This window comes from Mustela lutreola, chromosome 10, assembly GCF_030435805.1.
Source record: "Mustela lutreola isolate mMusLut2 chromosome 10, mMusLut2.pri, whole genome shotgun sequence".
Taxonomy (NCBI): domain Eukaryota; kingdom Metazoa; phylum Chordata; class Mammalia; order Carnivora; family Mustelidae; genus Mustela; species Mustela lutreola.
In genome coordinates this window covers 100,080,681-100,106,255 of record NC_081299.1, presented here as the reverse complement: position 1 = coordinate 100,106,255, position 25,575 = coordinate 100,080,681, and the positions used below count along the sequence as shown (strand labels likewise).

General features: G+C 48.5%; 1 protein-coding gene across 1 annotated transcript in view; it reads right to left on the bottom strand.

The window, feature by feature from the left end:
* PTGFRN (prostaglandin F2 receptor inhibitor) overlaps positions 1–23,256 on the bottom strand; it is an 80,060-nt gene extending 56,804 nt beyond the window's left edge. The window contains exon 1 of the mRNA XM_059135909.1: positions 22,998–23,256. Coding sequence (XP_058991892.1) covers positions 22,998–23,046 — 49 coding nt within the window. The 5' untranslated portion in view covers positions 23,047–23,256. The remainder of the gene's footprint in view (positions 1–22,997) is intronic.
* Positions 23,257–25,575: the final 2,319 nt, after the last annotated feature.

The following is a 25,575-nucleotide window of genomic DNA, read 5'->3' as shown; positions in this document are numbered from 1 at the left end:
ATAAGCAAATCTTTTTAGGAAAAAGAGGACATCATGCAGAGTCTCCACAGTTTTTCCGTATCCAACCAAAATTTACCAACACTGCAGATGACAGGACCAAATGGCTGAATACAAAAGAGAGAAAAAAAAAAACAGACAATAGATGTTGGTGTGATCAGTATGGACTTTACAATAACTATGATTAATTTACTAAAGAAACAGGTAACGGGATTTCACGCCTTAATTAAAATCTCTTGAAATAATCAAACTGAAACATAAATATATTGAGTCTCTGAAATTAAGAGCTCAAATTGGTTTGAGAGCAGATTAGAAGTAGTAGAAAAAAAGTCAGTACAAGCTATTCAAACTGAAGTCCAGGGTACAAAAAAAAGGACAAAAAGTACAGAAAATAGCATACAAGACACATAGAAATAGTTAAAAGGTTAAATACATGTGTGAGAGAATCCTCCAGGAGAAAGAAAGAATGTGGTAGAATTAGGCAAAATTAACTTTTGAAGAAATAATGACCAAGATATTAAACTGACTAAAGATATCATGCCACAGATCCCAGAAGTCCTATGTACCCTACGCAAGGTACATACAGGTACATACAGAGAAAACCACACCTAGGAACATCATGGAACTCTAAAAGGACAGAGAAGGGAGAAACAACACAACTGACAACTGATTTTTTTAACAGACTCTGCTCGGGAGACAACGGAATGACATCTTTAAAGTAATGAAAGAACAGAACTGCCAACCTACAACTCTATACAGAAAAAAAAATTCCTTAAAAGGCAAGCAAAATAAATATGCGTTCAACCAACTCTGAATAAGGGAAAGAGAATTAATTTAAAAAGTACTAAAGAAATACCAAAAAGGAATACTAAAGGGAACTATTCAAATGGAAGGAAAATGATCCCAGATGGAATCATGGAAATATAAGGAAGCATAAAGAGCAAGAGAAAGGATAATGGGGGGGGGGTGTGGTGGTAAAGGATAACTTGTGGTAAATCTACTGGATACTGACTGCATAGTTGAATATTACTAATGCCTTCTGGAACTTAAAATAGAGGCATAATTAAAATATATGACATCAACGGCACAAAAAAGTGAGAGAAGGGAGTGGAATAAATGGAGTTTCAGTGTTCTAAGTTCTTTCAAGATTCTGGAAGTGATAAAAGGACCACCAGTAGACACATTACTAAGTCAACAATGCATACTCAAATCTCTAAAATAGCCACAAAAACGAAAGCATGTGTAACAAACTAATGGAAGGAGGGGAATAATACAAAATACCTAATAATTAATCAAAGAATCCATAACGGCAGCTAAAATTAAGTAAGCATTTCTCATTTATTTTGTGACCGTTCACTTTGATTCATCAGCAACTATCTCTCAACAATAACGCTGGGACAGAGTATAAGCAGGAATAACATACCGCATGTCTCTTACACCATGCACTGAGCTAGGTGCTGTTCGTAACTCACTTCAGAGCAGGATACTACCTCCCCTATCACAGACCTAACGAAACTAGGAACTGAAACAGAAAACTGAGATTCAGAGAAGTTACAAGAGCTAGCAAATGAGGGACCAGATCTCAGATGCCTCTGGTCTCTATGTTACCAAGTCAAGGCAAAGGTGGACTAGGCTGGTCTGCTTTCAATTGCACTGTTGATGTTACCACCTTCTATTGGTTTTGCCCTTGCTCTTAGTAGGAAGAAGAAACAGCTTCCAATTCCCTAACTAGAGGGTATAGATGCTACGTGAAATAAGTCGATCAGAGAAAGACAATCATCATCTGATCTCACTGATAGGAGAAATTTGAGAAACAAGACAGAGGATCTGAGGGGAAAATGAAACCCGATGAAAACAGGGAGGGAGACAAACCATTAGGGACTCTTAATCTCAGGAAACAAACTGAGGGTTGCTGGAGGGGAGGAAGGTAGGTGGGGTGGGGTGGGGTGGGGTGGCTGGGTGATGGACATTAGGGAGGGAGGGTATGTGCTATGGTGAGTGCTGTGAATTGTGTATGATGAGTCACAGAACTGTACTCCTGAAACAAATAACACATTATATGTCAATGAAAAAATAAATAAATAAATAAATAGCAAAAAAAAAAAAAAAAGAATTCAAATTCTCCAAGGGCAACATGAACCAGACAGGCAGCAAAGTAAAAACAATGAGAGCCTAACAGAGGAAATAGTATACATCCTCAGTATGAAGTGGAGAGACAAGAGAAACAGAATTGTTAAAGATAACTTCCAGTTTCTTCAAAACCTTTTCTGACCTATAGCCTTTACTATTTTAAGTGAGACCAACTCTAACATCTCACACATTTGTATTCAAAAAAGGTGAAAGGAACTTTATCCCCAAATCCAAAGAGGAAGTGCTCTTGGAATCCTACTGCTGTGACTTTTCAGCAGCAGGAGTAAGAAAGCAAGAGGTAAGAAGTTTCCAGAGTCCCATTTCCCTCCCTTTGAAGTACTCGAGAAACTAAGTGAATGCCTTCAACTTTCTTCTATCACGTAGAGTGTGGATGGGGACAGGAAAGAAAGGCAGGCAAGTTTTTCAAGGTAAGCTATTCCTGCAAAGCTTATTTCAGTAAGTGCTTACTGGCAACCATGAGGCATCATTAAGAGAGACAAGCTAATGAAGACTAAACTGTATTTATCTACCCTCTTCCACCCCTTCATGATATCCATGGGAAATATGTAGATTTTATTTCTTGGGTTATCATCAACATTATTCTAAATCAAGACCCGCAGAGTACAGCCTATCTGAGAAGGATTTTTCGCAACTGTTTCTATTATGGCTCAAATTTTATCATCTCGCAGAGCTGCCTAGAAGCAAACAATCCGACTCTCCAACCTGAGCCATTTGTAAGATAAATATTGGCAGTTCCTGAATCCACTGGTACAGGTAGAAATACTGCAACAGAGAGCTTATGGTATTTCAGCTTGCCTTGTCAAAGGACACCAAAACCCTCTTTGTGAGTCCTTGCGAGGCCATTAAAAGAGACTGGGGGCGGGGGGGGCTGTGGATTTCCACACGCGGTCCCTGTCCACAGGCAAGCTAGAGATGAGTGCACGGAAGGTCAAACTTGTAAGCTCTCACAGAGCCTAACTGGAGTATTGGACGCAACAAATGAAAAACCTTGTCTCTTCACGTCTGCCATTGGGAGGTCTGGCAGGAAGAGATGGTGCCAGCTTTCCCTAAGTGAGGAAAATGCAGCAATGTACACATTAAACAAGTCCCAGCCAGCAGAGAATGTGTAATGAAGTCACATATGGCCATGCTTCAAAATCCCATCTGAACGCAAATAAGGTTCTACTAGAGCAGGCCGTATAATCATTACAAAGAAAAAAAGAAGGTTCAGCTAAGACCTCACAGAGGTACACTGGACGAATATAAGACGGTATTACTCATTCAACAAAGAGCTATGGAGCAGGAAGCCCATGCACTGGAGGATGGGGGAGAGAAAGGTTAATCAGCCTCCTGATCTTCTTTTACGAAATTTAGAGTACATTAAAAGCCACGTGGGCCACGTGAGAACGGCAATTAAAGGAAGCACAGAAGAAACCAAAGAGAGGTACCAACAAGTGCCATGGGGTTCGAGAGTGATGTCGTGTTCATCCAAAGGGATCAGTGGAATGCTTCATGCAGTGCCAACATTTGAATGAGGCCTTTGAGAAATGACTGAGGGGGAGCACTGGACAGGGGACACTGAGCACTGGACAGGTGACTAGAGCTGAAGGGAGGAGCACGAGCAAAGACCTGGAGTCTGGAGTGAGGGGGGCCTGTGGGGAGCACGGGGGGGGGGGGGTGAGGGCAGTGTACCAAAGGCAGACTGGAACAGACACCTGGGAGGTCCATTGGGAGCCCTCTACAAGAGGACAGGGGACACGTTATAAGGACCCAAACTGGAGCAACATGGGAATGGAAAGACAGCAGCTCTGAGGGCCACGCTAGATGCAGCCCCAATTGACAGACCCGAGGCATGAGAGAGACAGTGAGGGGAAGCTAACAGCTGGAGGGAAGAGAGCCAGTGACATTTAGGCAAGTTGAAAGGTCCACGAGGCCATGGGGATGGAGACCCCCAAAAGGTATCTGAGCCCAAAGTGAATGTGGAGTCACACGCATTGGGGGAGGTGGGTAAAGAGGAGGTCTGCCTAAAGGCAAAGATGTGGGATCACGGTGGTCACTGAGGGACAGGGTGCAGAGAAGAGCTGGAGGGACAAGCCTTCATGAGCTCCTATATTTCAGACACAAGCAGAAGGAAAAGACTTAGCAAAGAAAAAAAAAAATCTCGGGCAGTTAAGAAGAAAACCAGAAAAGGTTTATATCCTAGAAGCCATGGGATGCAAGGATCTCAAAAAGGAAGGGCTGAGAATACATCTGCCATTGCTCCTGGACATACCCACTTACTTGCTCCCGGAAGCCCGCAAACTCATCAGGCAAGACCTGCTTCCTACCCCCATGGCATCTAGAGCGGACTCGTGTGTTCAGGTTGGAGGAAGGAAGGAAGGAAAACGAACAGCAGTGTCAAACCTGCAGAAAAGTCAAGGGAGAGAACTGCTGAGAAAAGCCGATGGAATTGATGACCACTGATGATCGGTAACCACAGCGGGAGTGCACTTGCAGTGACGAGGCCAGGTGGAATTCGCAGAGAAAGAGCCAGGGGAAAGGCACCAATCAAGGCGGCAATGAAGACAGGGCACAAGCATGAAAAAGATCCAAAGCAGGCAAGAGGAGATGAAGGGCGCAAGTGGGAAGTTTATTCCGTAAAGTCAGCTCATCGGTTCCCTAAGCATATTCTAGGCCCTGCAGACGTGCAGCTCAGGGTCCTTGCTTATCAGAAGCTGGGGTTCTAAGAAGGAGGAAGCCAGGAACGGATCCATAGGACTGATAAACACTATCAAGATAAATAACCTGATGTGATAGTGACCGGGGGCGGGGGGGGGGGGGCTGTTGGGTTAGGCTGCTTTAGCCAGCCTGGTCTGCAAAGGGGACCCTCTCACAAGGTCACCTTGAATTTGAGTTCATACCAGAATGAGGAGGAGGCAGGGGGGCAGGGATCTCTGGGGCAAGAGTGCTCTAGGCAGAGAGAACAGCTAATATAAAGGCACAAAGATGGTGCAAGCTTGGTGCGTTCACGCCATAGGAAAAAAAGATCAGCATGACGGATTATGAATGAGGGGCAGAGGCCTTGGACTCTGGCTGAAATGGGAAGCCTATGAGCGAGGGAATAACAAACACTGCTTTTCTGCAGAAAGTTCACCCCAGCTGCTGTGTGAAAGATGGATTATGGCGGGGCCAATTTGGAAGCAAGGACATCGGTATGGAGGAAGTTACTGTAGACCAAGTATGAGACGCCGGACCTCAGGCTGTAGTGGTGGTGATTGTCAGGAGGGGCTGGAGTCAGGATACAGCTTGTAGAGTGGATCCTTAAACTACATGGGGATTAGGGGCACTAACCCCCTCGCACACAGCCAAAATGTACATATAATTTTTGACCCTCCAGAAACTTAGCTACTAATTAGCCTACTCTTGACTGAAAACCTTACTAAAAACATGATGTTGATTAACACGTATTTTGTGTGTTTTATGGATGATACATTATATTCTTATAATAAAGTAAGCTAGAGGAAAGGAAATATAAAGGAAATTGTAAGAAAGAGAAAATATGTTTATAGTACTGTAAAAAAAAATCCCCATGTGAGAGAATCCGCATATATAGTTCAAACCCATGTTGATCAAGGTCAACTGTGTGTGTCTGGAGCTAGGGGGATGCCCAAGCAGAGACCTTCATTAAAGAGTCATCAATACATAGACGGTGTTTCAAGCCACGGGTCACATGGGTTCACACAGGGAGAGAGTATGTACGTAAAGAGGAAAAAGGAGCCAAAAATAGGCCCTTACTTTTGTTAGAATTTAGGAGAAAAGGATAGATAAAATTACAGAAAAGTTTTGAGGCAAAAGCTTGAGGCACATTAGGTTTGTCTCCAATGTCTCAGTAAAGTAGCAGAGAGGGGTCATGACCCTTATCACAGAAAAGGTTCAGAACAAGCATCAGAAGGAAGGTAATCGGAAGCCATCACAGAACCAACACAAGGGAGGGCTGACATGCGGCAAACACACCCTGACTTTTGGGCAACTCATGTGGGCAGGGTTTGAGACTTTCCCCAGCAAGATGATACAGCTCAGGCTCAGAGACAATGGTCGGTGGGGATCACTCAACCATAGCGTGACCACAGTGTGAGGACCGGGAAAGGAGCATGGGAGAGGGTCCTGGGATGCTACAAGCCCCCTGCTGAAATGCACACTGAGAGTAGAGCCCGGGACAGTGAGAGTGGCCTGGTGAGCTGGACAAAGGAACATTCAAGATCAAGGGATCCCAGGGGAGATGAAGAGTAGGTCTCACAAACACGGGGGAATTTGAAAAGAGTAAAGGGAAAAGACTGTGGTCACAGAGGAAAATATCAAAGATGACAAAAAGGTGAAGGACTTCTGAGTGACAAGGTCCAGGTATGGCCATTAAATCTCACAAACTGTATTTCTTTTCCCAGGGGCTAAGATTACCATAGTAGGCACTCCCTGGGTCCTTGCTGGCCCAGGCTGGCTGCGGAAGCACGAGGGAGGACTGGTGTGCCTAAGAGACCATGCGTGGAGAAGGGTGGTCCAAAGATCGAACCCTGGTTCTCATCTAACCTCTACATGACAGCTTCTGCTCTAGTCTGCAGCCATTCATACCTGGAAACCTTGGGGCCTTCTTACAGGGTGAGGAGCAGTAAGTATCTTTATTTCCTGAGTCAAACAAGAACTCTGTAATAGAAAGGAGACTGATTCCACCAGAAGAGACATGCTCTCCAGGACCTAGCCACCTTTACTTAGCTTTTGGTGCCGAGATAACCATTGCCTCCCGCACCATAGACAGGATGGCAAGGAAGACAGGAGAGGTGCAGAGCCACCAGCAACTGAACAACACAACTGAAAGTCACCTCTGAAAAGACTGGATCATTAACTGACCTTCTCACTGGTAAAATGCTGCATCACACAACCATGACATTGCGTCCAGTTCTGTGGGCTCTGAGAGATCTTGGGAGGCTGGAATCTTTAATTCTCTATTATGAAATTGTGAGGCTGGGTACCATGTCAGCTTGGCCAAGTTGGAAATACATTTCCCAGAATCCTCCTCCCTGTGCCATTCCGTGTTAAGAGTCAGACTAAATAGAAGTACACTTGAGATTTGGGAGGTGGAAGCAAGGAAGCCTGCAGCCATTGTGCTCTGCTGGTTGCCATGGTCAACGGTGGTGAGACGGAGGCACAGGTGCTGGTGGGCACTAGTTTGTCCTCATTCTTCTTTCTGCTCCATGTTTCTTCCTAAGAACTATCCTTACTGGCCAAGGATAGTGATCCCAAGACCACCAGATGCTTGGCTGGAGATTTGGATGGTAGCTCTAAAGAGCTCTGAAGAGGTGGTAGCTTTCCATGGACTCCTATGCCATCCCCCTTTCCCTGCCCTACTCTGTGTGGCTCCCAGCTCCTCTGCAAGCCCTAACCTGTCCACCCGTGCTTCTGGAGGGCTAACTAATGGTTTTCCTTGGATCCTCCAGCTCGCCTTCCCAAGCTATTACTTCCCCAACTCCTCCCATAATTGTGTAAAAATTAATTCCTCTAACACATGCTTTATTCCATAATATTTATGGCAGCTCTGCTTCCCTGATGGAACCCTAACCGATACAGTAAGCCAAGTATTGAGCAGACGGCTTTGCCCTCAAGGACCCAATAATTGACAGAAACCACCTTACATTTATAGCACTGCTTTATAGTTTGAAAATCCTGTTCACATGATTGAATACTCAACCTTGAGAGGATTAAATAAGGAAACTGAGGTTCATAGAAGTCAGGTGACCAAAGGACAGATGTGAAAACCACTTGGCAGCAATCTGTGCTGATCAGTCACCAAAATAACTCAAAATGCATGGAATGACTTAAACAATTCCCTGTCCGAGGACCAGAGACTGAAAAGGCTGAGACAAGATCTACCCACAAGGATTACTCTAGAGCGTTCTATAAAATTAACAGCTGCTAACGGACCAACCACTGCCCACCATCCCTCACTACTCAGCCATTTTTAATTTTCCCCATGTTCGAATTAGCCTACATAGTCTGCCAAGTTCTGTGTGAACACCTGGTCCTCCTTTCAGCCTCTAGTGTAGAGAGAATGGGGGATTCAGGCTGGGTTTAAACTTGCATGTGGGCCTGAAAGGCACCTGAGGTAGTTGTTGAAATTTCCCCCCACTCCCTGCCATGGGCAGCTTTGTCCTGTCTCCCTGTTTTACTATTTCCTGTACCGTATTCCTGTTCTTCCCTTGCCTTGACCACCCTCCCTCCCCAACAAGGCCCCACCTTCCACATCTCCAGGCATGTTGCCAGACACCACGGGTGGTGTGGAGGTCTCTGCCCAGCTTCCCCACTAAGGCCCAGTGAAGAATAGTGTGGTAATCTGGCTTGAACAGATGACTCTGGATTTACATGCCCTTCAGAGAGAAGGCTTTGGCTTCATCAACCTGATATTTCATTCCTCCATTCAGCACTCCTTTACTGCACACCCAGCCTGTGCTGAACCACATCACCAGGTGAGCTCCTGAGCATACGCCCAGCCCAGTGTCAGAGTTGAGGAGGGAACAGTGTGGCAGCTATGCAGAAAGGCCAGGAGGAGATGAGTTCTTCAACAATGGGAATCTTAAAATATAACTAAATAAAGGACATGAAAGGTTAGGGTCACTCTAGGGAAGACAGACCGAAAAAAATAAAACAAAACAAATTCACCTATGACATCAGGTTTAAAGTCCTCCAGGTGACATTCAAAGAGCTTCCCAATCTCACAACTTTCTCTCCAGTCCCAACTCTTTCCCTCTGAAGGACCTGCAACACAACGCTCCACTCCAACCACAAAAAGTTCTCCTCATGCAACACCAGCATGCTCTTATAAATAGGTCTATTTCTTTACCCATATTCTTCCTTCTGTCTGAAACAAATAACCCTACTCCTTCTCTGGCAGATAAAACCCCACTGATCGATAAGACTTAGGGAGCTTACATGAGTCCACAGGAAGTCTCCTGCTCCTCCCCTCCCTCCGGCCCTGGCCAGAACTCTGAATGTGTCTGCTGGGGATCAACTTGGCTCCACCACTGCTAACAGTCTGAGCTTACTTGCTTACCTGCCTCCCTCACAGGATTGTGAGCCCTTTGAAGGAGTAGATCATTCCCTACTCATCATCACATTCCCAGCCCCACAACATGCCTGGTGATAGAATGATGTGATCACTGCAATCTCAAGGAGCTTCTGCAAACTGGAATTTTAGAACCCAAACTGACCTTTGGATCATTGTCTAGGTGGGTTAACGGGCATGACTTCATCTCATTTATATGAGAAAGGACCCCCAATCAACCATTTTAAAAAAAGCTCTTTGCTAATAAGGTCATCACAGGAAGAGAAACACCCACAACTAGAGCCACCATGAACACATAGCATCAGCCAAGAGACCCCAGAGTAGGGGACCTCAGCACCTTGGGATGGGACACAATCACAATATTCCAAATCCCAAAGTCTGACGCATCGGTTTTATTATCACTCTTCACTGGGGCTAGAGAAGCCAACATATCTGGGTGCTTTGGAAACTTCTAGAAGGGATTCATTCCAGACATGGCACCAAAGACTAAAAAAATGTATAGACAGGTACAGAGGAGACACGGGTAGTAATACAAACAAGTAGAGTGAATTATGTCCGTCATCTTACCTCTTCTGCAAGAGCACCTCTGTCTAAACTAGTCCCTAATACTCTCCCTTTTCTCCAAATTTTCGACATTGTTCTGTCTCGAACCATCCTGGGCGCTTCTTCAATGCCACCTCTCCTCCTGTGCATGTGTCCTGCCTCCACCAATAGACTGGCAGCTACAGGAGTCGAGGGACTGTGTCTCGGTCCCTATGTGCCCAGAGCTCTAGAACAATGTTTGGCATAGTGTGGATAACGAGGAGTTGCAAAATCGGCAAACGGAGAGACGAGGCTTATGCTCCCTGCAGCACCATGGCTGTCCCTTCACTCAGACGTGGCCAGAGCTGGCTGCTGGCCGGCCGGAGCAGGGATGACAAGCAGACAGTCTGCGGTCAGGGCTAACACAGACTCAAGGCATTTGCAGCCTGTTCTGCAAGGAAGGATGGCTTCTCCACACCGGGAATGACCCAGACAAAGCTGCGGAAGCGAGGGGGATGTTGGTTTGGGTTGGGAGAGGTGGTTTCAACCCCACCAAGGGAGGAAAGGGTGGAGGGAGCACGGGGACAATAACGAGGACCTGTGAGTCATGTGTCTCCCATACCAGCAGCCACGGAAGTAACTGGGGAAACGCTCATGAAGGGGTACTGGACACATTCCCATCCCTTCGTTTCCGTGTGTGGACTCCCCTGCTCCACAAACCTCTGTCCTGGAAATGGAGTCACAAGCCAGTCTCTCAGAAATCGTGTGGGAGTAACAAAAGGGAAAAAAAGCGAGCAAGGACACATGGATAACCTCTGCCTCCTTTACAACTTACGGCCCCACAACATAGACTTTACATGTGCCTTTCACGTGGGTGTTGTGGGTCCCAGACTGCACAGACGCTGTATGTACCTGTATAGAGATTACAGATGTCCTCTATGCACAAAAATGAGCCTAATTATTCACAGACTCGAATTCCTAAGTACTGGGATAAACAAAAACAGACACTGTCGCATTTTCGTGGTGTTGACAGCTGGGATGAGACCAACAGCCCTCCTAATAAGCAGATCACTATCAATGGAAGGGCTGTGCTCTCAGGGGACGCGGCTCAATGAGAGCCCACGACAGAGGAATGGGCCACGGGCACCCTTGCTCCGGATCAGAATGTGCTGTCCTCTCGTCCTCTCAGGGCAGCGATGCTCCACCTGGGCTCCAGAGACTCAAACAAATGGAAATAACTGACAGATAAACAAAAGAGGGGCACTGCATACGGAGACTGGATAGTCGTCTCTAAGGGCAAGGAGAGAGGGTTACTTGGGAAAACTTCAGGAAGCGTCCCCGCAGCTCGATCATGCATCCCGTTTTCACACTTCTCTGTTTGGAGGGCCAGAAGCCTCTATGAACACGCTGGGTGGAACAAAGAGCTTGCCTTAGCACAGCTGTTTTCTTAGGACCAAACTCAGAGCCGGCTTCGTGGAAGTCCCTTTAGGCCCATGGCTCCTGAGGCTACAAATGGGCAGCTCGCCTGGCCTCGCTACCTCTGTGAGAGTCCAGAGATGGGCCAGTTACTTACACGCCAGGTACGACGCTAAGCTTTCTGGAAACTCGTACTGCTGCTCTGAGCGCAGCTTATTTGTGGGATAAATTGTTATTAAAGTGGGACTCTGATGAACAGGCCACATGATTGCATAGATCTCGTTTCCCCAAGAAACGCATCTACAATTTCCCATCTTTCCTCTAAAACTTATCTGTGTCTCTTATCAGGTGTTAGTCCTTCGAAGAAATGCTCTGATCAGCTACCTGAGGGGAGTATCAGTAATTGTTTTGTGAGCCATTTTCCTTGTAAGAAACCACCCAAAATAGGATTATGGCCTGACTTATCACCTTAATTTAGCCCACTAGCTTCCTGTAAGCCCCAGCAGACCTCACCAGCCTTACGCATGTGGGCTCTTAGCTGTTCTGTGGGCGCTGACAATGCTGCCAACACCTTTCAGGGTGACTTTGCTCACATTCTGCCTCTCCACCAACCTCCCCCTCCTCAGAGTTTAATATCCACATCCGCTGAGGTCTCCCTTACGGTTCCAGTTTAAGTCAGCTAATTCCCAAATGGAATGCCAACCTGCACACACTGATTTACTCCTACCTCTGAGAAACTGTGCTAGTCATTTCCTCCCTGAAGTGGTCTGCCTGCTCCAGGCTCAAACCGCTTTCTAGTCCTACCTGCTCCATGGGGCCTTTCCCCATTAACAGCTCCTGGCCTCCCTATGATTCTGACAGCCCCATATGCACAGCTATCTAATGATTCAGCTACTTCAACATTTAAAAAGCACCAATGATCCATTCTGTTATCACTGGTTCATTTCCTAATTCCTCTGTGATCTCCCAGTGGTAGAAACACAGTAAACAGTCCCTAAATGCTCCCAAAGTTCTAAAAGTTAAGATCATGAGAAAGAGCAAAAATGTCATAGATTGGAAAGTATGGTCGTAGTTGGGCATGAATTATTTATTCACAACTGTGTTCACTTTGCCCAAAGGAAGCGCCCACTGTGTGCCAGGCTCCAGGCAAGACACTATGGCCTGAACTTGAAACTTACTGGATAGATTTCTCAATCAAAGATGATGGACTATATATAATGTCTTCTAATAAATAAGAAAACATTTGGATATGCCAGCCTTTGGAAAATGGAAAAATGAGGGCGCCTGGGTGGCTCAGTGGGTTAAGCCACTGCCTTCGGCTCAGGTCATGATCTCGGGGTCCTGGGGTCGAGTCCCACATCGGGCTCTCTGCTCAGCAGGGGGCCTGCTTCCCTTCCTCTCTCTCTGCCTGCCTCTCTGCCTGCTTGTGATCTCTCTCTGTCAAATAAATAAATAAAATCTTTAAAAAAAAAAAAAAAAAAAAGGAAAATGGAAAAATGAATAGCTGTGCCAAAAGTGGTTTGGGTTTATTTGTTTTTTGTTTTTTTGTTTTAAAGTCCTCACTGCAACCTAAGCAAAGCAGTGGCACACTGGACAGACACCAAATCGGCCACTATTCTGCTCTCAGGACATCCTAGGGGGGACAGTGCATTTATAAAAGGCTCTCCACCCCTTCACCTCCAGAACAGCGCAAGCCAGCAAGGCACTTTGAACATTTGCAAGAACTCACTCCTACAAGGCTTTTTCAGGCATCCAAGATGAGTAAAAGAGAACATGTGGGGTCAGCACTAAGGGTTACATCCCAAAGTAGTCAGACCACAGTGAAGACCAAGGCCATAAACACACGCTCTAGTAATAACACAGAGGTTCTCCAGGCTACACCCTTTTCTCTGGTGTTACATCCCACATCATTCTTACCTCCCCTCTTCAGATGAAGAGAACGAAAAGGAAGAAAGTCCCCAAGCCCTGGAAACACATTTCTTAGCCAATTAAGGCTATTGATTAGAAATGTCTGAGTTTCGACTCTCCTATCCTTTAGGAAAGTGGAAAATCCAAACTCGTGTCAATATTTGGACACTTTTAAAGATATCTTTGTCTCTTTTCATGGTAGCATGGAGAGTATTCGGGAAAGGAGAGCCTGTGCAGCCTGTGCACCTGCCAGGCGAAATGGGGAAGAACACACAAGTCACATTTCTGGGGGCTAAGACTCAATTATCTCAACCCCAACTTACTTATGGCTGATTTCCTCAAACATAAGTTGTTTTTTTTAAAATAATAGTAATAAGAAAAACTCTTCCATCTAGAAACGCCTATTGGTTTTACTGTTTCTGCAACTTCTCCCACAAGTTGGTCTGAAGGTGTAGTTAGCCTGGGGGGGTGGGGGGGGGACACCTCCATAACCTGAAGAACCACAGGGATTATGCCCTGTTTCCCAGCAGGGGGAGCAGTCTGGAAGGAGGAAATAATTGCCAATACGGAGACTAAACAACGAACTATTCCCAGAGCCCTCTGAGGCACCAACCAACCCTCTGTGGAGGGGTGTCAAGCAGGTGAGACATGAGAGGGGCAGGCTACGGACAATGGGCCAGCAGCCAGGGACTCCAGGGTTGGACCAAGCAGCCCATATGGCCACCAGCAGGGGTCAGCGTGGACTTAGTGAGTTCTGGAGATGGAAGGGAGCCTTCAGGAAACAACTAGCCTAGACCCCACTTGACTGAAGCTAAGAGCTAGTTCGCAACTTGTCCAAGGTCACAAAGCTAGTGAGTGGAAGGTCAAGGGCCAGAATCCAAGCCTCCTGATTTAAAAGACAAGGAAACAAATGTTACCACATTTTGGCTAATTGTATCAATTCCTCTCCTAAGTATTCAGACACATGTTTGCCTTTGAGTGTCTATACTGACACAGAGATGCAAAACAGCCTACTGTGGTAATGAGCCCAGACTCTGGAGCCAGGCCCTGTGGGTTTGAATGCTGGCAGTTCTGTCAGTTACTGTAACCTTGAGCAAGTCACTTCATGTCTCTGCAACTTAGTGTTCTCATCTGTCAAATGGGAGTAACCACCACCCACCTCATGCGTTATGAGTTATGTGCTAAATAATTTCCAGCACAAAATAAGTGGTATGTAAAAGGCAGGAAGGAATTTCTTTGGGAGGAAATAATCCCCATACTGGTTTCTCCCCAGCCCCTAGTTCATCTTAGTCACAGGTTACTGCCTTTTCCCTACAACACCTGGACATAATCCATCTAAAATCTCACACTGCTGTCTCTTCCCCCTTTCAGGCCAAACCCAGTCAGTTATTAGAAGTAAACTGGCCAAAATGCCCCAAGAGGTATGAACTCTAGCTAAGGGTCTACTTTGGCTACTGCCTGCCCAGCCTACTGCACCCTCAGATTTCCACTTTCAAGATCATGGACTCAAAAGTTACCTTTTCAGATCCTCGCCTCCTACCTTCTGAACCCACCCACTCCTGTGAATCTTGGGGTCTGCTTTGCGACCCCCATGATACGCTCTAGTCCCTCAAACCTGCTGTAATCACAAGCCTTCCAACCTCACTTACTTGCCTGTCCTACCTTGGACTCCCTGGCCATCCTTTTCTGTGATGCTGTCACCGACTCCCTATAGATTCCTGCATCCCTCATCCCATGGAGAGATCACACTCATCCCTCCCAGGCTGCCAAACTGGGTGGAACAGTCCAGAAACCAGGCCAACTGCCTCCAGGACAGACTACGCTAACCTCACCCTTCATGGCTAACTGGAGGTCTGCCACATTTCCATGGAGCCCACCCTGGCCCACTCTCCTGTGACTCTGACCATGGCCTCTGCCTCGGAGTTCACCAAGGAAGCCAAGGCCACCAGAGAACAGAGATGACAGGCTCTCTTTCAGACTAGGGCTTCTCAGACATTAGCAGGCATTCGAATCCCTTGGGGATCTGGTTAAAATGCAGACTCTGATTCAGTGGACTGGACTGGGCCCTGAGCTTCTCCCTAGTGCTGCCAATGCTGCGGGTCCCCAGATCCCACTCTGAGTGGCAAAGTTCAAGGGATCACTTAAAATTCAGTGGCTACGGGGCACCTGGGTGGCTCAGTGGGTTAAGCCTCTGCCTTCAGGGTCCTGGGATCAAGCTCCACATCGGGCTTTCTGCTCAGCAGGGAGCCTGCTTCCTCCCTCTCTCTCTGTCTGCCTCTCTGCCTACTTGTGATCTCTGTCTGTTAAAAATAAATAAATAAAATCTTTTAAAAATAAATAAATAACAATAATTAATAAAATTTAGTGGTTACACTGTTGCAGATCTATTCTTTTTCATCTTCATGACAAACCTGCAAGATAGTCATCCCAGTTTACAGATGCAGAAAACTGAGGTTCAGAGAGATTAAGAAACCTGTCCAAGGCCGGGGGGCTGCTGGAGAGAAGATTCCAAAACCTGACACCTACTTTTGCTCTACATAAGGGATTTCCATGAGCAGAAATCATTAAGAAAAGCACATGGAATGGTTTATTCGTAATACGAAATCTTCTTAGCTGATGAGGATGAGATAAAGTCGGGTTATAAAACGGCCACAGCGTCCCCATGCTGGAGAGTCCACCTAACAGCTGAAGGCCTAAAAGCAGCTCTCAGAAAGTAGGTTAATTCTACCAGTCAACATGGAAGAAGACATCCAGGGGAACAGAAGGAAAACTTTCCATTTGTGCAGGGAATGTAGGGGAATGCACAGATAACCTCTAACTGGCATGTTGGAGACTTTGTGGCCACTCCTTGGGCTAAAAAGGTTGAGAGCATGGTGAGGACCATGTTTCCTACACCATAGTGCTCCCTGCACATTTGACCTCCACCTTGCCCTTCCCTCCTCTCTGGGAGACCACCTAGCCCTCTGACCTCCAAGGCCAGGGGTGCCCTGGGAGCCCCCCCCCCACACACACACTGCTCCACCTTCCCCAGAAGGCAAACCCAGCAGTCATCCTCCCTGTGGGCACACTGGAGGCCCTGGGTACTGTCAGGTCCCTGACCCTGCCATGCTCTAAGCTACTCCCCTCATGGTGGTCTCCCACCTGGGACCACCTGAAAAGGTGGGCTGAGGTGTCTGATGGCGACCCCACTCAGCTCACTCCTCCCCATCTCCACGTCGGTGATCCTCAGCCTCCTCCTTCTGACTATTGAGTCCGACTCAGTCTCCCAGTCTGGTCCTTCTCCTCATCTTGATCTTCCTTCATTTCAGCAGCATCTGCCCAATCCCTTTAACGGGTCTCCTCGAACCCCCTCTGTCTGCTTCTGACGGAGCGCTCTCCTGGGTCTTCCTCCGTCCTGGACTACACCTTTCCCGGCCCAGCCCCTCACTGCCCTCATTCCCGAGAACGTGCCCTTGACCCTCACCTCGATCATCCAGGTGGTGCCACACTTTGTGCTGACCCCACCCGCCACATGTCCACCCGCCACACATCCGAGACACACCCTGCCCCATGCAGGATGGGAGCCCCAAGTCAGCTTGGGTCACCAAGGAATCAGCACTCAGAACAATGCCGGGGCTGGACTAGCGTGCACTCTCTCGGGGCCACTGGCTAAAAAAATGATGTCCTCGCCAGATCACCAGGCTGCCCAACTTCCATCTTCCAACAGCTCATCCCAAGGCCAGGCCAGGGCCCATCCAGAGCAGGCTGTGGCTCACCGGGTTAAAGAAAAAACCAGCAATCTCCATCAAATCAGAGGATACAGGGGAAGTGATAATAACAGTACAACTGTCTTCAGTAAACAGAGTTTCTGGTTTTAGGAGCAGCTCTGACCTGTGGGCTCCAGAGGCTGAGGGTCTCAGCGTCCTAGCACACCTCCTATCCACTTGGGTCCCCTTACTGAGGCCCACAAGCTGTGAAGTTCCGGCCCTGTCCAGGTTGAAGTAAGGATAAAGAAGAGCCATTGTCAGGATGCTCTTGGCCTCGCATCCCTTTTGAGGTCTGAGGAGTAACCCAACTCTCTGCACACCACTTGTAGTTCATTAAGATTCAAAGGTAGCACCCATTCTAAACTGTGCCCCGAACCTTAATCATAATTCTGTTCTTTGCAGTGCTAAGTGAAAACTCCTCCCAGACACAGCAACACTGGCCAGTGTTTCTCAATTCCCCTGAAATACCCTTCGTGATGTAAATGCTCACGTCCCAGCTGCTTATAAAGGTGCGAAGCAGGATGCAATTAAGGTCCCAGAACATCATACTTAAACTCGAATCATGCCGCTTAGCAACTCCATTATCTCACACAAACACTTACGGAGTATTGTAGAGGAATCAGCATTCGAAGAACACAAACGTGGACACAGTGCCATTATCTCTAGCCTCCTGAAAATCACACCGCTGGTCTGCAACAGTGTTAACTACTGGGTCTAATTCTGTTGCTCTGCGAAGACTATCCAGTTGGTGTGGGGGAAAAACAGCCCAAGATCTAAAAACCACTGACTGTGCCAACTGCAGCACTTTGCCTTTTCCAGAAGATAAATTATGAAGAATTTTTGCCAGTTCAAGTTATTTTTCCCAAAGCCGAGAGTCGAATGGCCTTGGTACCCTGCCTTGAAGACACAGATGCAATTACACTGAATAGCTATGAACTGCCCCGCCAGCTTCCCCCCAACTTCATTTGATAAAGTGAGACGTAGACACACACTGACAGACAGGCACACACCTTCTTTAACTGCCAGATATAGCACCAACAGGAAAATGTACATCCAATCTACAGGGTGAAAATCAGCTCTGCAGCTCATCACTGAAGCAAAATAGCCATATACACGCCGACCAGCCCGACTGCCTTGTAAGGAACGATCGCTGACAACTAGGGTTCCTATTCAGCAGGCTAATAAGAATAATTATAGCCAGGGCAGGCATTAATCAGCTTGGCAGATACAGGAATTCTGTTAACAAGGCTAAAATGAGTGCCAAGGAATCTCTGAAGGCCACAGCACTTCAAAGACTGTTAAGCTGGGGGGATTCACTAAGGTTCCTCCTGCCAGCCTTCCCCCACCTTCTGCCTTTGGGTCCCACCCCTCAGAGCAGGCGCAGGTGTGGGGACCTGCTAGGAGTCAGGGGTCACCACATGTGGGAATAGGGGTCCTTGGTCTGGCCCCTCCAGGAATTGTGCCTGGACTGCGCTCACCCCAGACTCTTATTTGCAACTGCACTCTGGCTGTCAAAACACAGCCGTCCTTTTTTCTGCCAAAACTAGTCTCAGGCAACACACAGCATGAGGTTACGGAGAGCACCAGTCAACGCGTTCCTGAGTGCAGGCACAGTGGAGCCCCGTGATCACATCCTGGCTCGGCCTCGGAACAGCTGTAGGACTCCGGACAAGTGATTTAACTTTTCTGGTCGTCGCTTTCCTCGCGCGCAATGGGCAGGAAAGAACAGCACCTTTCTCAAAGGGTTGTGAGGATTAAATAAGAGAAGGCACAAAAACCCTGGTGCTTGATATGTACTCTCTAAACAGCAGCTATCACTTCCGTTCCATACAGAGCCCTCTATAGAAACTGAGAGAAAAGAAGAAACCAAACATTTGGTATCACGGACACGCGCACGTGATAGGAGCGGCTTCGCCTGGGCTAAGCTTTTTACCTGACCTCCTTCAGAGCTGACAAAGAGACTGCTTAGCTCTCCCCGCAAGTCCACTGTTTTTGCCCACGGATGTTGGTCCTCGGCAGCCGCCAGGCTACGTGGCATTCCTCGACCTCCCTTGCAGCTAGTGTGACGAGGCTAAGTTCTCTTGAATGGAATGTGTGGAAATGATGCATGCCCCTTCCAATCCTGGTCTATGAAACCTCCATGTGTTCTCCTCCAGGCTCTTTCCCTCTTTATGGGGCAGGAGAGGGGATGAGGGCAACCAAAGTGATCTGAGATGGGCTGAAGACAGGGGAGTCGCTATCAGCCTGGGCACCAGGCTGGCTGCAAGGACCAGGCATACCACGCACCCTCGTCATGTGAGGCCTCCCCTTGGCACTGTTGTGAGAGACCTTTCTATTGTTTGAACCCTGATGCTTCTGAACTGTGAAGCTTTGAGTCTCTTCCTTTGTTAAAGCAGTTTGGCCTACCTAATTAATATAAAAGTCTTCTATCTAATTTAAATTTGAAAATGCAGATATAGGGGCGCCTGGGTGGCTCAGTGGTTTAAGCCGCTGCCTTCGGCTCAGGTCATGATCTCAGGGTGCTGGGATCGAGTCCCGCATCGGGCTCTCTGCTCGGCGGGGAGCCTGCTTCCCTCTGTCTCTCTCTGTCTGCCTCTCCATCTACTGTGATTTCTCTCTGTCAAATAAATAAATAAATAAAATCTTTTAAAAAAAAAAAAAAAGAAAAAAGAAAAAAAGAAAATGCAGATATAATGCTTCCGTCAATTAAAAACCATTTCAGTGGATTTGAAAGTTGTTGTGTGTTTTCTTTAAAGACACAAATGAAGAAAAATTCCTCCCCCCTTCCTACCTTTCACTAATTCATGCTGCACAATAGTGAGGACTCACCTCCTCCCGCACATTGCTGTGTTGTGTTAATTTCACCCAGAACCAATGAGCTTTTTCTTTCACAAAGAACCAATGAGCTTTTAATGGCTACCCAATACCCACAGAGAGAGGGATAGATGCATGTATCTACTCAGTTGGCCGACACTGACCAAATACCTACTACGTGCAGCCCACCAGGAACCCTATTAGTAACAGGACTACTACAGTGAACAGGATGAACGGGATCCCTGCCCCTGGGGATATAATCCGTGTGGGGATTCAGACCGGAAACAGACAAATATTATATACAGTGAGATAAGCGACATGACAGGAAGAGTACGGGCTGCCTGGCAGCACCCCCAAAACCAATGAACCCACCCCTCACAGCCCAGACTGCTCAGCCCAGCAAGAAAAGCCTTTAGGAGATACCCCAAACCCACCCTTCCAGCTTGCTCTCCCATTAGAACCTCCCCGTCCCGCCTCCAGCTCCATGGACCTCACATGCCCTTCCTGAAAGAGCCTAGCACTTTCACACGGCCCCACTCAATACCCTTCCACAAACGTGCTTTTCCTAGAATGCTCTTCCACTCTTTCTTTCAAAATTCTAATCATCCTCAAGGCTCAGCCCAAATGTCACCTCTTCAGCAAAATCAACCCCAACCCCAAGTCAAAATTAATCATTCTCTTCCCTACTTCCTCTGTCAGGTATCTCATTTGGCCTTGGAGTTATCTGTTTTTATTATCTGTCCATCTACCTGCACTGACCACTCAGGGAGGTATTTGTCTGCGATATTCTGTGGACTCTGATGGACTTTCAAGAAATGCCGTAGTGAATGGGTGGACGAGACAGGTCAGACACAGGGACCAGCTCCGTGAAGCTGAGTGAGTTCTGATGTGATTGCAACCTTTGAGAGGGAGACTTAGGAAAATGTTGTGGAAGAAGCGAGTTTGGGGGGAAACGGGAATACAGAGGTGAGAGAAGAGAAGCAGGAGGGACATTCCCAGGCCATGGAAAAGGGAAAGGCCGGAAGGTTCACACAATTCTCTGTAAGGACAGCAAACAGATTCCTTAGAATGAAGTATTTGATTCAGAGGGAAGCGAACACAAGGGGCAGAATATCCTCGGAAGAAAAACCACAAAGAACCAATGAGCAAAGGTGAGACACTCCCCAAAACGGATCCTTCTGGAAAATGACCTAAGAAGGGAGGACAGAGGAAAAGATCAGCCAGGAAGACGTCCGAAGTTAATCTGTGCAGGGAATTGCCAGAACCCGGGCTAGGGTAGCAGCTGTAGAAACAGGAAGAATGGGAAGATGCCCAAGTCTGTGCTTGGAGAAAAGCCACAGAACTGAGGGACTATGTGAACGTGGAGGTCACAGAGGTCAGTGATGGCAAGATTATGCCCAGGAGGCAATACAAGAGGAAAGATGAGCTTGTTGATTGACATATTAAGTTTCAGGAGCCAGTAGAACATGGAGGGCTTCCCAGAGGTCACAAAGAAGCCACACTGGGTGAGTGCTGGAGGGCAGAGCTGTCATCTGGAACACCAAGTTCAGAAGCTGTTAGGTGGAAAGGCATTGGCTGGGGATGCCTCAGATATTTATGTGTAGTTAACATGAAATGTCCTGCCAACATACAACCAAGACTTCTCTGAGCTGTGCTTTTCCCACTTCAGTTTTTTTCCCTTTGTCCATCTCTTTGCCCCCGATCCCTTTTTCTCCCTCATCATAATTACTCAAGGGCATCCTTTTCAGACTTCTTCATGAGCCCACCATCTGAGCTGGTACAAGGGTTGTCAAGAGCACAACTCTAGGGGGTCATTCATCTTGGCTCCAAAGTGAAGAGCAGCTCCTGGAGTAGTGCAGTGCACAATCTGTGTGACTATAGGGCATGGCCTGGTGTGACCCAGACACATTAGCCAATTAATGTGTATAGACTATCACAACAAACGGAGAACTTCAAGGGTCCCAGTATGAAAGGGAAAGCTCTGGGGCCTGAGACCATACAAAACATGCTACAAAACCAAGTGAAAGATCTGGAAGCTTTCTGCATGTGGTTGCAGCTAAAGCAGCATGGCTGGATGAGCTCTCTTGGGGAGTGAATTCCAGAAAACCCTTCAAAGAAAGAAAACACAGTATCGGCTAGAAAGGGCAGCGGCAGTCATGGGGGTGGGGACAATGTGGGCCCTGGAGTGGGCAGGATGGCAATGGCTGTGGAAGGCTTCCACTGGGACCCTCTGACTGTACGTGCAGAGTAGTCATTTGCCCTGTGTGCAGCTGGGTCCTGGCTGGGACAAACGCCACACACCATGCATTCTGCAAAAGATTCAGATCTGCCTTCTCTAGGGGCTTGGAAGAGAACCCTGGGTCAGGTCACAGGGCTCCTTCTGTTCCAGCTGACACAGACCAAAGGGATCCAAGAATATGAAAGAATATCAAAGCACTGGGGTCAGTCCTCCAGCACCTCAGAGGGCATTTAACAAACATATATATTTCTATGGCTGATAACTGCATAGTTATGTTAAATAACCATATTACCATAATCATGTGTATCTACACGAAAATGGTGTCTGTGTGTATGGGGTAAAAGGAAAATGGAGAGGAGGGGGAAAAAAAAACCCACCAAAGATTCCTTGGGTAGGGGGGACCCCGCTGGGTCAAATGCTCAAGAGGCACCCAGGTTTGGGGAGGGTGGAAGACGGGGGCCCTAAAGGGAAGAAAAGTAACAGGTAGGAAAAGTTAGAGAAGCCAAGGCGCCCGGGTCTTTGTGTGCAAATGTGCAGCTAGGCAGCTTCAAGAAGAGCTCAAGGAAAAGACTGAGGAGGCAGAATATCGAGCCACCGCCAACATGACTAAGGACGCGCACACCGATTTTTTCCTTTAGCGCTCTGGGCCACCCCGTGACCTTCGTAGAAGGAAGTTGGCGGATTGTCTCCCTTCCCTGGAAAGGCAGCTCGGCGTGGGCTGGCATGTGCCAGGGACGACTCGGCCGGTCTCGGCTACGGCGGGCCACATCAAAGGCGCATATTTCCGCCCCCGAGCTGGGGACGCGGCCGGGGACCGCTGGCACCTTCCGGGCCCGGAGTTCAAGGTGAGCCGGGCTCCCGGCGGCCAACAGGTAGGGAGGGCTGGGGGAAGCCGGCCACCGGCCACTCCCCCCCGCACAGGTGGGGCGAGGCGCGGCCTGGCGAGGCGGCCCGGCCGGATTCGCGCCCGGCTCCCCGATCCCGCGCCGTTCCCCGCCGGCCCGCGCCGCCCGCGGACCTCGCCGCCTCTCCCGGGAGCCGCCCGGCACCTCGGCGCCCCAGGCCGCGCGCCGCAGCTGCGCCCCGCCGAGCCTCCCCCGGCCCCCGCGCCCCGCCGAGCCCGGCGCGCACTCACCCAGCCCCAGGAGCGCCAGCAGCAGCGGCCTCGGCGCCAGGCGCCCCATGCTCGCCGGGCGGGAGCGACTCTCCCCCGCCTCCTGCGTCCCCGCCGCCTCTCCTCCTCCTCCTCCTCCAGCTCCGGCTGCTCCAGAGTCCGCGCTCCCCCGCCTGGGCCGCGCGCCTGCTCCGCTCTCCTCGCGAGCCGAGAAATCCCAGCGCTGGGCCGTACGTGCGCCCCTCGCTCCGCGCCGCCCGCCCGCCTGCCCCCGCCCGCCGCCCGCCTCCCGCCTCCCGCCGGCCGGGCACCGGGAGCCGGGCGCCGGAGCCGCCCCGCCGAGCCGAGCGCGCAGTCCCGACCGCTTCCCGAAAGCAAAAGGGAAGAGCCGCAGCGCCCGCCCGCCCGCGCCTCCCATCCGGCGCTCTGCCAGCTACAAACACAAACTTTCCCAAGCCCCTCCCCGCTCCAGGTAACGGCGGCAGCGCCCGGCCACCCGCTTAAAGGGGAGGAGGCGTCGGAGCCCACCCCGCTCTCCCCTCGGGCCCCCGCCCCACGACAAACTTTCCTCCGACCTTTAAAAGTTGGCCTGGGAAGGACTCGTCTGGAAACCTCATCGCCTGTGCTCCATTCCGGGACACCCCGTGTTCCCGTCCCTCTGGAGTCACCCACGCGTGTCTGCTCTTCCCTCGGCTACCTCCCCGCCGTTCACCCCACTCATCTCAGGCTCCGCACCCCACCCACCAGCCTCTGGGTTCTTGCTAAAAATTGCTCAGGTAGGACTTTCCCCGGAGATGAAAGGACTTTAAAGGTCATGAGTTCCAGCCTCTTCGTGGTGCAAGGCCAGAAGTGACCTACCCAAGGGCTCACGGCAAAGTGGCAAGAGCGGAACTCCGATCTCACAGGCTCTGCTCCCTGCCCTGCGGCCGGTGGGCCTCCCTTCCCTCTCCAGGGTGCCTATGGCATTGATTAGAACGCGTCCCACAAGTACACCCACGGGGAAACAAACAAACAAACCAAGTGTATTAATAGCTACAGTTCTTCATATGGAATGTACTCTGAAGTCTAAATATGTGTTGCTCTGAGTGGACACAACTAGTTGCCAATAAAGACCCCTTTTTTCCCCCACAATAGGGTTTTGTGCTTCTACTTTGAATACAAAAGGCCCAGTATTGAAAAAAAAAAAAAAAATTAGAGTTCATTGTTTAAAACTTCACAAGGGTTCTTCACAAGGTGCTCCCATAGGGAGCCATCCTGATGCCCAGTGACTGCCCACCCACACCCCCTGGGACCACAGCCTTTCATTAATAAATGCAAAACACATTGCAGATGTGAATGGCCAAACTGCCCAGACTGGGAAGAGAAGCACTGCTTGAACTCTGATGCATCATTGCTTCCACTAACAAGCATTTCTTATTTCTGCAAAAAAAAAGTGTGATTAGGGGCACCTGGGTGGCTCAGATGGTTGGATATCTATCTTCCGCTTGGGTCGTGGTCCACAGGGTCCTGGGCTCTGGCCCGAATCCAGCTCCCTGCTCAATGGGAAGCCTGCTTCTCCCTCTCCCACTCCCACCCCTTGTGTTCCCTCTCTTGGTGCATCTCTCTCTGTCATATAAATAAAATCTTTAAAAAACAAACAAACAAACAAACAAACAGGGGCACCTGGGTGGCTCAGTGGGTTAAGCCACTGCCTTCGGTTCAGGTCATGATCTCAGGGTCCTAGGATTGAGCCCCGCATCGGGCTCTCTGCTCTGCAGGGAGCCTGCTTCCCTCTCTCTCTCTCTCTCTCTCTCTGCCTGCCTCTCTGCCTGCTTGTGATCTCTGTCTGTCAAATAAATAAATAAAATTTTTAAAACAAAAATGAGTGATTGGCCAGATAGGGACCCCTTTGAAAGGGACTCAAAAACTCTTGGTGGCACAACAATGGGAATGTCTTAATGCTACTGAACTATTCACATAAAAGCAGTTAAAATGGTAAATTCTGTTTTAACACAATAAAGAAACAATTTTTTTTTAAGAAACGATTTTTATTTCATGTTTGCCACGAGCCTTTCTTCATACTGTTCACCCACCCTGAAACCCCTTTCTGCTCCCCATCTCATGGAACCCTCTAGAATTTTTCTGGAAAGTGTTTAATTTAATTCAATCGACCTCAAATGCCAGGCCTAACATTAGGCCTTGGGAGATGCTGGAACTACAGAGAAGGGTAAGGCCTGGCCCCTCTGGAAACTCAGAACTTTTCCTTTCTTAACTACCCACAGCCCTTAATGTCTGGACCACACATTTTGGCTCTTCAAGGTTACTCATGCTTGGACCGAATGTTTGATTGCCCCCCCATTCGTATATTAAAACCCTAATCCCTAATGGCATTTGGAGGTGGGGACTTTGCAGGGGGCGGTAATTAGGTCCTGAGGATGAGATGGAACCCTCATGAATGGGATCAGTGCTTTTATAAGGAGAAGTGCCAAATATGATCTCTCCACTGTGTAAGGATACAGCTAGACAGTATCTGTCTGCAAACCAGGAGGAAGGCCCTCACCAGGAACTAAATCTCGGGCTTTGTTTAAAGAACTATGATAAATAGTTTTTGTTTGTTTTT